We start from the raw sequence: 17955 nt of genomic DNA on the forward strand, positions 1-17955 counted from the left end.
TGTTTATACCTAAGCAATAAGTTACCTTGCAACACTAGCATTCTCAGACTCAACCCTCCTGTGTAAGTTAATAGCTCAAAACTATTATCCAAGCTGCAAAATACTAATGTACCACATTAGTCCCATAATGTATTTCCACTGAATGAAAACATTACACCTGTATTAAGTGCACTACCAGTTCATTTTCTGTATCTGTGGACCTCATTTCTCATCCAAGTGCCTTTATTCCTTTGATTATTCACAATACATTCAAGTAAACAAAAGGCACAGAAGTGCAAACTAGCATAATAAATGAAAGTCACCCTCCACTGATGATTTCATACAGGAAGGAAAGTGTTTTGATAAAGGAAAAAAAGACATTTTAAAGTAAACAATCTTCCTTAAATAAAGGAAGTGTAGAGCAGCACTTACAGAAAACATGTATATTCAAAGTCTACATGTTGCAGAATGAACATTTATTTTCCTCATTTCACACTAAGTGGATGTAGTTACTTCATTTTTAATAATTATTAGCAAAATAAGTAAAACACTTCAAAATTCTTGTTCATGTTGGAAAAGGTACCAGGGCCTCTCCGTATGCACACTGAAGAAACCATAAATAAATCAAATGAAGCAGAACTCTAACTTGTATTTGCAGAGTGCCATTGTCTGTTATTGCTAACTCTCCATAAATGAAAAGGAACACGAATACCTTTCTTGACATCTATGAGACTTGAACTCCAATGGTATTGAAGGCTTGAAAATACTACTGCTCATCAGATACGAATTTAAAATTTGCATTTAGTAAAATTAAACAGCAGTAATTTCTGAAGCAATTTTGTTTACATCATTACAAAAAAAAAATCTTAAATAACAGTTTTAGCCTCTGATATCCTATAAAGACTTTTACAGATGCCTTAGCATTAAACTCACAGCTAGTCTCTTGTTAGTAAAGTTACCAGAGGTAGATGGTTCCTCAAGATAGACTGAGGGGGAAAAAAAGGGGGTTAGTCTCCTTTCCTGCTCATCATATCTCCCCATAGGGTAGAAAGAACATGCTTCCAAGAACCTAGACTACTGGCTCTGGTAAGCACAGTACCACAGTACAGAACTGGTAGCATCCTACCTCTTTCTCAGAGGCTGACATAGACTACTGGATCCCTGGTGAGAAGCTCCATCCATCCTTCTCCCCAATCCTATTAGTCCCCATCTCATCTTCCTGCCACAACTTATGTTCCCAGAGAAGGGTCAGGCTGGGAACTGAGTGCCAAAGTGGTAAAGCAGGAGACAACTAAAAGGGGAAAGGGGAAAATAATGCTAGAAGCCTCTCCTTGCAATTCTTCTAGTAAGTTTGCAGCTGATTACATGCATACTTAGCACTTGCAGTATCAGGACTTGTCAACAGTATTTTGTTTTACATATAGCAACTTCATAACACTCTAAACACCCAGCCAGTGGTATGTAAGAAGATCAGCATTTACAGTTTAGTTCATTATAATGAATAATTTAATATCACATGGCTCAAGCAAGTTCTAGTAAAGCCTTATTCTGATTTAAAACTTTTTTTAAACCCAGGGATTTAATTTAAGCTGTTCTAACTTGTTCAGGTTTGAAGAAAGTCACTTTTTACATAATTCAAACTCATTACAACAAACTTTTGTTAGTAGAAACCTTTACAGCCTCTACTAGGACTGCGATTTTAACAGATTATGTTATTTTATTTCCATAGCATTAAGTTAACATTTGATTTCTTTGAAATTTACTGGGATTAGCAACTAAATACAATGATATCCTTAAATATTACAAACTAAAATGAGAACAGGTCTTTGATGCGTAAGTGTTAAGACTTTCACATTTGAATTTCAAAGTCATCGTCATTAAAAGTAAGCTTACCTGGCCATTAAAAATAGTAAAGGTGCATAACTAATGAACCTGTGGTTGCACATTCACTTACAAAGGAACAGTCAACTTCAGAAGACCCCACCTTCAAACCCTGACCATTGTCAAGTTGCTGACCACTATCATATATTCCTGTTGCTCAATATGTCAGTCAGGAAACTGGACCAACTACCAACATCTCTTCCCACCCCACCTCCTGCTTGTTTTTCGGTTTCCTCATACACAGAGCCACACAAACAGCTCTACCAGCTAAACAGCAGCCCAGAACAGGAATGAAGTGGCTAAAGCAGCTCCATCACATGTAAGCAGCACTTCAGATGAACATGAAACCACAGTACATTAGATAGTCAACCTCACACAATAATGGAAGTTTACTTCTATAGAACCAGTAGTATTCTGCATTTTAAAAAAGTATAATAAAAATCAAGTACCTTTAAAAGAAAGCTCACAGCCATCTCTTAGCTATCCTTCATTTTCAATTTAAATTTGCCTCATCCAATTTCAGTCATTTATCAATTATCTTCCATCTTTGTGAAGTATTTACATTCAAGTGCAGAATTAACTGAAGTTAGTCAACTTACATAATTTTGAACTTCTTGTATTTACTTTTTTCCTTCCTTCTAATCTAACTGCAGTGCTCAGTAGATGGAGAGGTATAAGATGTATTACATATTAAGCCAAATTAAAACATGTATGGCATCCTTACTTAATACAAAGTACACCAATGTAATTTCATAGTGTTATTATAGTTCCATCTTCTTCTAACGACTTATGGTCTGTATCTTGTACTTCATATTCCATGCTAATGCTGCCTGCTGAATGATTCAAGTTCATCTCATTGGAAGGAAGGAATCCATTTTGCGTTGACTCGTGAAGGAGTTCCATTTGCGTCAACGATTCTAGGCTTTCGCTGGTAGGTGCGGCTTTTGGAATCTGCTGTGGCTCACCACTATCTTCAATAATAATGTCCTCTTCATCACTCTCCTCTTCTCCTTGCAAGAAACTTGCTAAAATATTTGGTGTGCTACTTGGAAGGCTAGATTCAGTAGACTGACCAGAGCTGCCAGAAGTCCGACTGTTCCTCACAACATTATTTCTCTGATTTGCTGGTCTTACTGTAATGATCAGGTTACGGCTGTTTGCAATCATCATGTCTGTAACCTGATCAAGGCTTTTTCCTGAAACCTCTATTCCGTTCACCTCCAGTACTTCATCATTGACAGCCAGTAAGCCTGTGCTTTGAGCCAGACCTCCGGGGACAAGCCTCGATATGAAAATCCCCGGAACTTTCTCTAATCCATGTGGTGTTACTCTGACACTAGAGCCATCTCGTATATAGAATCCAAGGGGTTTGTCAGTTCCGTATTTGTAAAGTCGTACCCTACGATGGGTTTCGGGAAGAATATCTACATCTATAATAGAAGACACTGGTCTGAAGTCTTGTGGCATGCTAATGACAATGTGTGGTTTCTTCTTGTGATTATCTGGACGTAACACATTTGATAAGACATTTTTCTTCCTTGTCATAGTATCCGTACCAAAGGCACTGTAGTCTGCATCTTCTGTAAGACATAGCACATTGATGATTAGATCACTTTATACGTGGTCCATATCGCATTGCTATCATGTTTTAGGTTACCAGAATGAAATATCTAATCTAGGTTTCTGGCTTGCTACAGTAGAAACATTTCTCTCTACACATGAAACAAAAGCTTTAATGTTATGAGATTCATCAAAGTTTGTAATACTTTTGGTTTCCTTCTACCGAAGGAAAGATAGTACACAAAAAAATTAAAGCAAGTTAGCAGCAGTAGAGACACAAAGAACTATGGCTGCTTGAGAGAAAGGTTAGAATGGAAAGAGTGAGTACATTCCTAGAAACATTTTATTCAGAGTAATTCCACTTGTTAGTTTTCTCTCCTCAGGTTTCAGATCATTGGAAAAGAAAGAATGAAAAAGGGAAAGCAGCCAGTGTGCCTATTATTGCCTAGTTCCTGGAAGCTAGCCAAGTGACCTGGATTCAAACTCCAGAAAGCTTATTCCATTCTGCACTCTCTTCCCTGCCCCCATGCAATGTAGGTAAAATGGCTGTGGAGCAGAAACAAAGAGATCCTGCATACAATTACTTCAAGCAAAACTGTTCATACAAGCAATGCTGTAACTGCCACAATTTGATACAGAAGTATGCAAATGGCTTAGAATTTTAAAAAAGAAAACATATGCAAGTCATACAAATACTTCTAATGGAAGAAAAAACATGTTCTGCGGAAGCAATTCTGATGTCTGAAATGCCTATTTACCAAAGGAAGCTTCCATTTTTCTTTTTAATATGCAGTAACTCTCCAAAAACAATGAACCAAAACACATTCAGATCTGAGCTTCCTCAGATTTTACACTTGTATTTTTGCAATGTTGCATAGATTTATTTTTTTTCCCTGCAGTGGATAAAAAAAAATAAAGCAGAACTGCTTTGCACTAACCCTGGGACTCAGAGAAGTTAGGATTTCTTTGTATTATCACATTAAGATGCCATTGGTACAACCAAGAAAGTTAAAGAATTGGTATACATTTCAATCTGTGAATTGAAATAACTGTGGAAATGCTATCCTAGTGTGAAATTTCCAGAAAGCTGTCAATTACTGATGAAAAAAGTACACCATGAGAATCGGTAAGCCAGAAGATTTTTTTTCCTAGGGTAAGATGAAGATATATGGACATGTACCAGTTATATTTGGACTCTTCAGATGCTTTAAGCAAAACAGAACAGAGAAAGTAGTTCTGAAACAATAGTCCAACACTATTCCAGCACGTAATACTAACTCCTCCCTTCCCCAAACATTAGGGCTGCTGAAAACAAGAAGAGTTTTTTAAGAATAAAAAGATAGGTCTACTAAGGCAGCCTTGGACTTAGTATTCTAAAAGATAAAGGGCAATAGGAAAAGAAACAAATTTAAATTAGCCCACAAAAAACCCAAAGGGATTTATTATAAACTCATACGTTGTGTGTACACAATAGTAATAAAATAGTTCATCAACATGGTTAAAAAAGTGTCCCGATGATGACCTCATTCAAATTTCTTAATTTTTTTTTTGTTGTTTAAAAAAATAATCATACCTTAAGGGAGACAGAGCTGTTTGCTAAAGACAGAACATCTTTTGCATTAGAGTAAAGTTTACAGATAAAGTTGTTCAACAATTTGACACAAACGGGAACTATTTCTGAAGACAGCTAAGTCTACACAGCCATACTATACTCTGGAGTTGCTTTTGTGACAAATCTCAGTTACTTTGGGAGGACATGGATACCTCTGTAGAATATTATATCCACCTTGCATAGTTAATTTTTACTTCTGCTGTTTCTCAGATTTGGCCATCTTTCCATCCAGACTGGAGTTACTAAAAGAACAAAGGCAGCACTAACACAAATTCTTCCTCATGTGTTAATTTAGCACAGACAACCCACACTGCTCTCACTTCATGTGAGAGGGGGCATATTGACAGCACCCTAGGGACTTTTCTCTCCCATTTCACTCACTGAGACAGCCTCTGCAAAATCTGCTTCCCTGACACCTTCGGATCAGCAAGTAAAAGTGAAGCTAAATCAAGGACTGGGCCAGTAAGAACAGTGTGAAGTTTAACAAAGACAAGTGCAAAGTCCTGTACCTGGGATAAGATAACCAAAGAGCCCAGTACAGGCTGTAATCTGTGTGGATGGGAAGCAGCCTGCTGAAAGGGACCTGGGAGTCCTGGTGGACAAGCTGAACACGATTCAGCAGTGTGCTGCTGTAGCAAAGGCAAACTGGATCCCTGGGCTGCATCTGCAGGGGCATCACTAGCAGAGATAGAGATGTGATCAACCCACTACTCAGCACTTGTCAGGCTGCACCTGGAGTACTGTGTCCAGTGCTGGTCCTCACAATTCAAGAAAGATGTAGACAGACTGGAAAGGGTCCAAAGGAAGGCCACGAATACGATCAAAGGGCTGGAGAACTTGCCCTATGAGGAAAGACTGAAGGAGTAAGGTGTTTTCTCTCTGAAAAAGAAAAAGCCTGGGGGAACCACGCCACAGTTATTTTCATTCCAGTACTTAAAGGGTGGCTGCCAAGAGGACAAAGACCCATGGAGAAGACAGGGCAATGGCTACACGTTGTACTGCGAAAGGTTTCATCTCAATGTAAGTCAGTCTTTTTTTTTTTTTTTCTTTTTTCCCAGTGAGAACAATCCATCACTAGAAGAACCTCCACAGGAACGCAGTGGAGTCTTCATCACTAGAGGTTTTCAAGATGCAATTGGACAGGGTGCTAGATAATCTCATCTAGGCTCCCTTTCCCATAAAAGGTTGGGTCAGATGATCTTTTGAGGCTCCTTCCAACCTGGGCTGTTCTATAATTCTAGGAATTGTACAAGGAAGAGTAGGAAAGTAAAAGCAAACACAAGAATCTACACTAGCTATGCTTGAGAACATCAGACGATTGCGAATACAGGAAATAATTTTTATTTTATTGTGACATCTGAAAGGTTCTCTCAGAAAAGCATGGAATTACTATTGTTCTTCAGCAAAAGAAGTTAAGGAGAAAAAAGTTTTAATTTAAGGTTAAATTAAAATAACATTAGATGTCAACATCAAGCAAGAAAACTTCAGAAATAGCCTAAAATCTGTTCTTCAGATGCCTAAGAGTGTTGTCAGCTGTATTGAAAAGCGAGTTGATTAAAAAAACCAATCCAACTGCCCAAACCAAAGCATATAACAGGTGGACTATGCCTGGAGCATAACACACATCCACAAACGCAAACTTACCATTTTCTCTGTAAAATGCATTTTGGGATATCTAACTGACTGAAGATCAGCCATTAAAAATCCTGTACTCCATTGCTGAAGACTAACATGCTGATTTTTCAGACAACATGGAACAATTCTTTTAATGTTTGCTTCAAATTTATGATCAAAGAAAAAAGTGTGAGAAGTTTTGCCCTTATCTCTACTGACAACCCATCCAACCAGTTTTAAGTTAGACATCAGGTCGTTACATTGGGAGGATTTTTGCAATTCAATGAGTTGCAATAGCTTCTCTTTTTTTATTTGGAACTACAATCACTTACAAAACAACTTGGAAAGGGCAATTGTGAAATAAGATACTAGACAGAAGGACCTTGCTTTAAATATCTTTTAGTGTTGAATACAAAGTAACACAATGACAGCAAGAAAAGTGATAGTATAGGTGAAGATTTTAGACAAACAATAGACAACAGTTACTTGAATATGAGAATTAAGAATGTTAATGAGTGCAAAGGTTATTTTTTTAGGTTATGGATTTTTCCCCTTCCCCACCAGCAGCTGGTAGGCATCTTAGTGGTATCAAAAACTACGTAAAAACTTTTTTTGTGCAGTGCATGTCTAAGTAGTGTAGATGTCTGATACTTTAGAACTCTAGTTTTACAGCTGCACAATCAATGGTAAATTCAACAAGACTAAAGTATTCCAAGGACCAGAGAGATATTGTGTGGACAAGAAGTGTCATTTTGCCTCATTTAAAAAGCTTCACTTTTTTTGTTTGTAGTGGTGACACATGTTTCCAGACATTTAACACTGCATTGCTCCAGAAGAGCTCTGTTCTTTGGGAAGTTCTCCAGAGAGCCAATGAGTAAGTTGGAAGCATTTCGGCTGATTAGTTCCATATTGTTCAGAGCTTAAGCCATATTATGCTTTTTTTTTTTTAAGAGTAAGCTCATCTAAATAAGATAGGAAAATTGCACATGCACAATTTATTTGTGCTAAAGTGCAAGTTGCTGGTGAAAACTCTAGGATATAGGTACTAATTTATATATTTTATTTATATCTTTGTACCAGTGAAGCACTAGGTTTCTACTGCTTTCATTACAAGAGTTGGTTTAGAAACAGTACATAGGAAAACAGGCTATCAAAACATTGTCAGAATTGATTGTCTTACAAGTGCTCTTCCACATGCATTGCAACTTTAAAAGGTATTCAGTTTGGGTTTTTTTTTTTCTTCCTTAAATTCAAAGCGCACACATTTAGATTCTTGTCAAAGAATCAGACAGAGTATCTGGCATTTTACACATTGTCATATCAAATGTGTATCATATTTGACATTACCAGCTTGTCACAGGGGGCTGTAAAGCTTCTTCACCTGCATAGCAGGCCACATACCAGGCAGGATCCCTTTCCTGCCATTCAGGCCTTCTGTGCCTACATGGTGAATTTGGCATGTACTACACAAACATATACATATTTATTACATCCAAGAAGTAGATTTATTGTGTCCTGCAAATGATCACAGTAAGTTTGTGCTCTTTACCCAACAGTTAGACCTAGAACTATTCACATGGCTTTTCACAACTTCCTTCCCTGACAAGAACAGCGAGTTCACAAAAATCATCACCCAACCTGCCTTCCCACAACTACCAGCTGATAAGGCTTAAAACTTTTGTCCAAATCAAATTTCTCAGTTATTAAAGAAACATGAAGATCAGTTGCAAAAGGACTGGCTTTGAAAGAAATATTATGTCAATATATCTGTATGTGAATGAACAGATTCAAAAGGGCTTTTTAAACAAAAACTAAGATTAAAAAACATTTACTGGAAGAGACATGAACTTTAAAAGTCTTTCAGAAGACATATACAATCACAAATCTTAACACTGAACTGGTGCTTTTGCTTTTAGAAACTTGCTTCTTATCATGACATATTGAAGTAAAAGCATCCCAAAATTGCAAGTCATATGTCAAAACATTTAAGAAACTATAGAGCACCAGAAGATAGTTGTTTTGCATTGTAACTAGTCTTAGTCTAAAAACCCCAAAGTAGCACAAACCTTAAGATATACAGCTAAAGTTATGTAATTTGTGGGAAAAAAGAAATAGTGAAAGGTTGATGAAAACTCATCTCTGCAAATCTCAGCTAAGCAGCATGACTCTGTTTAACCTCTCTTCCACTGCTAAACAAATTTTCTGAAGCAATACTCTCAAGTACAAAAGCATCTTTGTTCTGGCACCTAGCTAATCAGTTTAAAGCTGCAGCAGAAAATATTTTGGCATAAAGCCAAAGGACAAGGTGTTAACTACAGATAGTGTTAAGGAGAACGTCCACGTCCACACAGTGCAAGAATGATTTTTCCCCCACCAGTTTCAAGCTCAAGGTGGCACCAATCTGTGTTTACTTATTACATGAAATCTAAAACAAGAGCCCACAAATGCCAAATCTGGTTTCAATTTAACATTGTTCAAAACATGTTTTAAATGTTTTCCTGATCCAATTGCAATGCAACATAGTTACCCCTCATTTTCAGAATTTTCAGAACCCCCGAACCATTAGTACATTTGAATATAGACACAATTTAGCATTTTTTTAAATAAGCCCCAACAAATCTTGTCTCTTTAGTCACAAGTTATAACAAAACATGGTTTTAGGAAACTAACTTATGTTTTTAGGAAGAGGACTCAGAGTAGCTAGGATATTCCATAGAGAGCTGTTTAAAAAGCCAACTCCTCTTAGTTTTCACTAAAATAAAGCTTCTGAATGAAAAAGTCTATCTCAAGAGGCACAAATGAATTAACCAAAGAACCCACTTTTTACTACATATAGCCATGTACATGGAGGACTTGCATGAGTTGTATATTGTAATTTAATATCCCGCAAGTTGAGTTTTAGGGACATTATAATGAAATGTATTTTTTATTAAGTTATCATCTCTATTATTCTTGTATTTACAATGCAAAGTCCCCCACATCGAACCGCCCTTCAGGGTCTGTGCGGACTATGTGTCATCCCCCCCCCCCTCTTTTATCTTCAGCAAGATTTTTCTCACAGACAAAGCGACTCCCATACATCTGGATTTAATCATGATACATCACTTTAACCTTTAAATTCCATATGTCAACAGTACCTGTTAATCTGTTAAACTGCAGAATGAAATTCCAATAAGCAACTGTTTTCCACAAACTGATAGCCATTCTTGACTTGTGCACTATGAAGGTCCAGTTTAGATTTAGCACTGGAGCAGTTTAAAATATTTTAAAGTAATTTAGTGAAATACAATTAGAAGAGTCTAAGAGGAATAATGTGATTTGGTTTCATTTCATTACAGGATCTCTAGGTTTCTTACCACATTAACGAATACACATAAATGCTTAGGACAGACAACTTTCTAGCTTTCATAAATCAGGAGTCAAAATCAAACAGAACAGAAAGAGTGCTTACTCTGGCATAACAAAACTTCTGAAATTTCAGAATCACATTATTACAATTGTCACGTATTAATAACATTGCAAAAGCATCTTGTTGCTCCCATTTCAACTCCTTAAGGTGTTCCTTGGATGCAATATACTAAGAAGTTAATACTATTTACCCTGGATTTTATTGTACTCTGCTCATACCTTATGTTAGCTTTCCACAAATTGCATGTAGCTTCTAAATAGGTAAGACAGTATAATAAAACTTCCTGTCTCTTAAGACAGCAAAAACTTTCTCTCTTCCCCACAGTGGCTTTTTGCCAAAGATCTTAAATTCCCAACTATTATTGCTGGAAATACAAAAAAGGCAGAGTTCCATTAGAAAACCCTCAGAAATTTTTCCAGTGATTTAAGAGAATGTACAAAAGCCACAAGAAGCCTTGCAGGTGCAAAAGTAACTTGTGTCACTTACTATAGTTCCAACACAGATCAAAGCTGCCCGACCAACAGCAGGTATTTGTTCAGACATTTGATTTTCAATTTCAGAGGTACAGCCAATAAAGATCTGTGCAATTGGATTAATCACACCTAAACAAATTATGCTGCACAAATTACAGCACATCTCTAACACCTGCAATTCAACTTTAGTTACAGGCAAATTATCCCAAATAAAATACAGAATCAAGTTATTTCCTTATTTTCAGTCAAACAAACCTCTGTTCTATATATGGCAAAGATGCTACCATATGGAATCAAAGCCTCAATTTAATCAACAGAAGTAATCAAAGTGGTTGCAACCATTCAGAACAAAACACAGTGCTGGAAGTGCTGGACTCAGATGCCAGCCTGGGTTCTTTTTTCCCTAAAACACTACAGCCAGAAGACTAGTCTCAAAGGGAACATTATGACAACTGATACTTTCTACATAAGTTTATCATGCCAATAATTGATTAGCAGGAAAAGCTGAGTGGGCTAATGTTATTTCTAGTTCTGTGCAGTGTATCAATTCTATTATCAATTCCTCATAGTAGAGTAATAAGAAATAATCCATCATGCTTTAAATAAAGGTACAATGAAGGTATAAGGTGCTACGAGTGTAACACTAGTAACAGTCAGCATTAAACATGTAACACTAGTAACAATCTAAAAACATATGGTGTTAAAATATAAACTCAATAATCCCAGGCTGACAAAGTGGCTTATCTGTTCTCGTCATATGGCTACTGTAGGAGATTAAATGGAATCATAGACCTTTTCTACCTCTAGGTTCTATTAGAGCAAATAGTTCATTCCTTTGGCAATTCAGGACTGAAAACATAGGCCTTACTAGATAGACTATACTATCCTCAACACAAACAAAACAAACACATTTTGCCAGCAACACAGTAGCTGGCAAGCAGACACACTGTTTTTGAATATTGGGGTTTTTAATCAGGCTGTTGTGGAGCTTATTCATTTTTTGGAGTGGGAAAGTTGATAAAAGCTTCCGATGCCCAAGTATTTTCTAACAAAAATAAGCCTGTCTTAGCAACAACCAGAAACAGTGCACATCTCTATAAAACAGCAAAGCAAGAGGCAGTCTGCCTGCTATTCAAAGATCAGTTGAATCACTTGACTGCCCCATTATGACAGGAATCACACATGCATGTGTTCATATACATACACACACAATGCGTGCATACTCACACCAGTATGCAAGTAAGAAGAAAACCAACAATTACAGAAATTAAGTTTTCTTGACTTCTCTGGATTAACACAATTGCAAATCACATCACTAGATTCCCCCTTCCCCTTCAGTTCCATACACTGAACATGATCTCCTGAACATGAACAAATACAACTTCAATTTTTTTTTCCTTCATGAACAAAAGTAGACACTAGAAAAAGACAACCAGATTTTTTTGCTTAGAACACATGCTATTTTTAAAGGCAAACCAACAAACTGAGCAGCACTCACATTTGAGGTTTGCTAACTGAAATAAGCTTGTCATTTTGAAAGTTTCAGAATGTTTTATTAGAAAAGTGTGATAAGAGTAGCATATTACAAAGTTAGTCTTTAATTTATACTGACATTTAATACTTCGTGTAATAAGACTTTCAAGATTCCTTTCCAGCCTGTAATGGCCTCTCTTCTTGTCTGATCAAGATCGGAATTTTAAGTGAAAGGCATCCAACATACAGAGCAGAAAACCCTAGAGGTTCAAAGTTTATTTTCATTTGTTTACACAAAACCAGAAAGAAGCATTTGCTAGAGATTTAACTTGACTTTATCTAACTGAAGTAAAAACAAGCAAAAAAGCACAAGGTATAAATAGGTTGCCCGAGGAAGCTCTTGCAAGAAAGATGAGTTGTGAATACCTTTAATGATCCATAATTATTATGGAATTCAACATGATGAAATAGGACTGAAGGGTTTTTTCCTCCATACGTCACACTGTTTACTGCAACGCAGTAAAACTGGATAAACAGATGATTCACAGATTTCAAGTGCACTTACCTTTTCTCTGAATAAAAATCCTGAGTAGAGGATTGGCTGTGGAAACTGCTTTATGATAATTGTCATCATTATTGATAGGCAGCAGGTCTCCATGAATGTCCGTATATCCCACTAGAACATCAACATTTGGTATCTTGTGCACATGCTGCAATAATCCATAGAACTCCTCAAACTTTCCAGGTTTGGATCTCTCCAGAGAAAATCGTCGAAATTCTGCTCCAAACTACAACAAAATATATCTTACATCATTAATATGGAAGTCTAACATGCTCAAGCAATAGAATGATTTGAATGTTAAACCAGAAATGTCATGGAATTGAAAGTGCACTAAAAACTACCACCAATAATTTTGAAGTGGCATAAAAAGGTCGGTTTAAACTGGTTTAGGCCCCGTCCCCCCCCAAGTTATAAGTATTTTTGATCTTGATAAAACATGTACTTTTGAACATGCAAAAGTTGTTTTCATTGTTCCGTTTAGGTCAAAGCATTCACTAATACAGGAGTTTAACATTAAAGTGACAAACTAGAGCAAGAATAATTGCAGATTCTTACATGCTTATGAAACAGCCATGCTCTTGGTAAGGGACAGAATTCATACCCAGCATTGATGTTGGTGGCTCAAAAACAAGATGATGATTAACCTCCTATGGTATGTGACTACCTGGAACTTTTTCAAACAAATTTCAGTGCACTTTAGAACAGTATGTATAGATTGTTACGCAGCTATGGTTAGCCTACGCATGACTGAGTATTTTTTGGATTCGCAGTTTGGACAAGAAATGAAACAAACACTTGGACCTGAAGGCTACAAAGAACGTCTGCTGCTTTTCAGTACAAACTATGTGCAGTAAAGCTTTAGTGAGCTGATCTCAGTCAATTCTGCTCTTACCTAAAGAGATATATGAAGGAGGCAACCAGCCACTACTCCTTAAGAACATTCAGAAGATTTCCCTGCATGATCAAGACTCAAATCTCGATCGCATAGTCTTTTAAAATGTGGTTGTATCCAGGGTATAAAAGAGACAAGATTCAGAAGATACGCAAAAAACTGTTTAATCACTGACACTTTACTGTCAGCAGTAGGATTTCCATTTAGTTGGTATGATCACTCAACAAAAAAAATCCAGCTCCCTACTCCACTCGAGCTTCAGTCTCCTAAATCATCTATATAACAAACACTTATTAAAAACAATGCTAGCAATGATTCAGTGGTGGTAGGCATAAGACTAAACCAGGTGCAAATAAAAGAGTAAGCATTTGATGTAGTCTAGACAAATTGTAATTTTAGCATGCATAACTGGTAAAGTTAGTGTTCTGCCCAGCACGGGCAGGACCCAAAAGAAACAGAATATTGGATAAAAAAATTACTCCAAAACCTCCATATCAGGCAGACACAACATACCAAAGATGCTAAAAGGAAATAAGAGATAGAAGCAGCCAGGTTACTAAAAGCAGACCAGCTTGTGTTTGAATTAAAAGGGTAATAAACTAATCATTAAAAATTAGAAGAAAGTCAATTGGTGGCATTTTTTGTGAATTCTATTGCTGACCTACAGTGAACATAATTTCTTTAGCAAGTTTAGTTTTAAGCAGAACAGAAGGGCACATGGAACAAAACACTCACTGACTGAAAGTTTGAGCCTCAGTATCACATACTTGGGTATGTGTTACACACAGTAGATGTGAAGGTGCACTTTATTACCAAGCCTCCAGACCAACCATTATCTCACACTTGATTACAAGCTTTCGGAGAATAAAAGCTTTAGAGTTCTCACATACAAACAAAGGAATGAAAACAAGGAGACAAGGACCCCGTTGTTGGCACATTAACTCCGTGCTAACTCAAACACAGCATAGCAAAACAAGCTACACCTTCCAACACCCTACCTTCCTCTGAAAGTTTCAAATAAAGGAATTATCTGGGAACTTTCCTCTTCTAGAAATACTCCAATTACAGTTACATTAACTAACAATAAGGCATAAGGGATGATTCATACCTGCTTACAAGCAAAGCAAAGACAAGCCTGCAGGAGGAACTCCCATCACATCAGAAGCAGCACACTTAATCATGACGTCAGCTAAAGACTTTATCCTGTGTCTCATATCTTTCTTCAGCTATGTGAAGTATGAATGCCACAGGAATTGTCCACACACTGCATCAATTTCAATTGTTTGGCTTCGAAAGACTACATAGTTTAAACATAATTCAGTAATAAAAGTTTAAAAAGCCAACAACCTTACTGTCAATTTGGAGTTAATGATAAATCTTATTGCAGCAAGCATACAAAGGGCCAGATTTTCAAATGTTTAATTTTCACTTTTTCCACGCTGCTTTATACATAGTTGGTGCAAACACCAAGAGACCAATAATGTGGCCATTGTTTCCTAACACAGTTTGCCATATGCTCAATATTATTATAAAGCAAATAAAAGACAAAAGTAAAACTGCAATTTCATAGTTTATTTTGACCCCCTGAAATGTTTTCATTTTATGTCAAATGTTGTGCTCCATTCGATTAAATAGAAGTTTAGAGGAGATGAAAGATTGGAAGAGACTAACTTAAGAAGAGAAGGCTTCTTGCCACCTGAGCTCTTTACAAATGCATGCTGTTACACTGGTAACTCATCTGGGAAAACACAGTACCAGCTATGTCAGCCAGAAGTTGCTAGAGATACTCACTTAAGTAAGACTTACTTATGAGAAACATCTTTAAGTCCTCTGTAACACAGCATACTGCTGCTATACTGTAAGCCTCCAGCAACAATAGAACATGGACTACAGTAACCATATCTGTCTTATCAGCATATTGGATTTCATTCTGAAGAAAATTACTATTCTAAGTCATAAGGGGACAGACAGACCTAAATTTTATATCTAGAGAACTAGAATTTTATTTTGGGGTTTTCATACCATCACCAGGAACTCTAGTTTGGGGTATAAAGTTTTATTTTCTATGACAAGAAGAAGAGCTAACTGGAATTAATATACTATGGGGATTCCCCAGGGCAAGTTCAGACCAGTTACCCAAATTGAATAAACTAGACTAACAAAAGGATTTTGCTCATATAACTGCAACTACAGTTGGGCTGTGCTGGCCCAGCTTTTGTCAGTTGGGACACAATTATTGATTTGGAGTATCTAAATAAAGAGCTGTACATCGCTGATTAGCCTTCAAAGCCTAGACCACTCCACAGTAACGGTCCCTTCTGCCTCCCACACAAGCCTTTTTTCTTTCTCTTTAGAATTTATTCTTTTCATAAAAGGAAGATGACTCCTATGCTATATTAAATCAAGGTGCTGTTAAATAATGCATTAGCAACAAGTAGTTCTAGGAATGCCTTGAAACCTGCTTCATAATATGCACTTAAGAGACAGTCCCTATTCATTAGAACTTCTACACTTCTCTGTACAAAGACCAAAAGAACACATCACACAGGCGATCTCTAGATGTATTTTAAATCAAGGAAACACACACAGTGGGGGAACAGTAAGCCTAGAGTTCTGAGCTGAGGCAACAAGTATTTTGTTTATAAACACATTGTATGGATTGTTTTAAATCTTGCAAGAACATAAATAAAAAAAGACTTCACCAACCATAGTAACAGCTATGCTTAACAAGTATTTGAAATCATAGCTACGAGCTATTCCTGTGCTTTCTGGTTTTGTCCACATGAAAGTTAATTTAACACTTCAAAGAAAATCATCATCACTCAAGCTAGAGACCAACCATAAGTTTTCTAGAAGTTTCAGCACTATGTTATCCTTAAAAAAACCCACCCAACACCACAAGTCATGACTACTTCACCTATACTGCTGCTGTAACACTTGATAAGCAGGAAAGGAAGGCACAGAATATAGACAACACACTGTAGACCAGTTTAAAAAAGCCTACAAGAGACATTTTTCTACCAATGGAAGAAATACATTCCCATGTAGGTAGGCTTGCAATTTGCTTAAACAATGAAAAGGGGATTTTAACTCAAGTTACACATTTAACTAATAGGTTGACACTCCACCTAATACTGCACATCCAACACTTCTACAGCTGTTAACTGCAGAATGACATGTCAACAAAATACTACAAGTCCAAACCAGAACAAAAATCTAATTTCTTTCAGAACATCAAGTTTTTGTCAGCAAGACTGTCTAACCAGCACATGAAAAAAATAACAATAGGAAGAACAGATGCAGATACACCTATGAGAGAATTTACAGAATTGTGCAAACCTTTGATAACAAGAAACTGTTGGTATAAGCCGTAACATATGGATACGCACTCATAAAACAATTGCCAGCGTAAAATCCTCAGATAGCCTCTAAAAGATGGCAAGCTCTACTTTCAGGTAAGTTAGCCAGGGCTTACCGCTACCAAGTAACACAAGCTATGCTCTACCCCACCAAAAAAAAGTACAGAAACACATAGTCGTTAAGCTAAACACACACAAAAAAAGTACAAAAACGGTCGCTAAGTTAAACGAATGTACTCTTTTTCTAATTCAGACAAAGAACAGGTTTTGGAGTTTGAATCCTAACTCCCAAGTATCTTTTGGCCCAGATATCCCGAACATCTACCCCTCCGCAGGTTTTTTAGCCTACGCAGAAACTAAGGGGTCAACTCCACTAACCTGTTTTCGTAAAACTCTTCAAAAATACTGTATTCCCACCCGCCGCCGCAGTCAGCGCGCCCAGTAAGCGACACCACCACCGAACCCTTCCAACAGCCCCGCAGCCCGAGGACAGCGGGGGCAGCCGGCTGGCGCGGGGTCCGGCAGCCGGCGAAGGGAGCCCGTCGCCAGCCGCAGCCCGGCGACCACCGCCGCCTCCCTCAGCCCGGCGGCCTGCGGGGCTCCCAAGCGACACCGGGGCCGTGCACCGGCGGACGCCGGCCCCTCGCCCCCGGTGCCACCTCCGGCAGGTGAGTCAGCAGCTCTCCCTGCCTCCCGTCCCCTCCGCCGCCCTCCCCCGCTTCTCACCGCTCTTCTCCACAGCGACGCTACCACCAGACGCCCCCGCAGGGCAAGGCCGGGCCAGGCCGGCTCTCTTCCCCGCCTCACCGCCGCCCGCGGCCCTCAGGCGCGGGGGCCAGCACCCACCTTACTCTTCACCTCCATGGTGCCCAGGCCCCGGCTGCCCGCAGCCCCGCGGTGAGGCCGGTTCATGCCGCCGGAGGGTCGGTGTCTCCTCTCCCCCCTCTCTCTCTCTTTCTCTCCCCCGGGTGCCCCCGAGCGCGCTGCGGGAAGGGGGGAGAGAGGCGGAAGGGGATGGCGAGCGGCGCGGACCGAAGCCAACTGCCCCCCGGCAACCGCGGCCGCTCCGCCGGCTCCTGCCGCCCCGACGCCTCCGCCCTCAGACAGGGGGGAGTGGGCGGGGCCGCGGCGGCTCCTGGCA

At 38.4% G+C, this 17955-nt stretch overlaps 1 protein-coding gene across 1 annotated transcript; it reads right to left on the bottom strand.

Moving 5' to 3' along the window:
* Positions 1–2222: 2222 nt before the first annotated feature.
* PARD6B (par-6 family cell polarity regulator beta) lies at positions 2223–17726 on the bottom strand. The gene is made up of 3 exons (XM_010569645.1): positions 17661–17726; positions 12567–12789; positions 2223–3440 (listed from the first exon to the last, which is right to left on the bottom strand). Exons 1-3 carry the CDS (start codon positions 17724–17726, stop codon positions 2611–2613), a joined length of 1119 nt encoding a protein of 372 aa, XP_010567947.1. The 3' UTR covers positions 2223–2610.
* Between the last annotated feature and the right edge of the window lie 229 nt (positions 17727–17955).

This window comes from Haliaeetus leucocephalus, unplaced genomic scaffold, assembly GCF_000737465.1.
Source record: "Haliaeetus leucocephalus isolate CR32 unplaced genomic scaffold, Haliaeetus_leucocephalus-4.0 Scaffold273, whole genome shotgun sequence".
Lineage (NCBI taxonomy): Eukaryota > Metazoa > Chordata > Aves > Accipitriformes > Accipitridae > Haliaeetus > Haliaeetus leucocephalus.

What these genes read in the sequence shown, in the direction of transcription:
- PARD6B (XM_010569645.1), bottom strand. Translation starts at nt 17,726, where the DNA reads ATGAACCGGCCTCACCGCGGGGCTGCGGGCAGCCGGGGCCTGGGCACC. An exon ending in CCATGGAGGTGAAGAGTAAG is followed by an intron (nt 12,790 to 17,660) that starts GTGGGTGCTGGC and finishes ATTTTGTTGTAG; the next exon opens with TTTGGAGCAGAATTTCGACG. An exon ending in GATTTTTATTCAGAGAAAAG is followed by an intron (nt 3,441 to 12,566) that starts GTAAGTGCACTT and finishes TATGTCTTACAG; the next exon opens with AAGATGCAGACTACAGTGCC.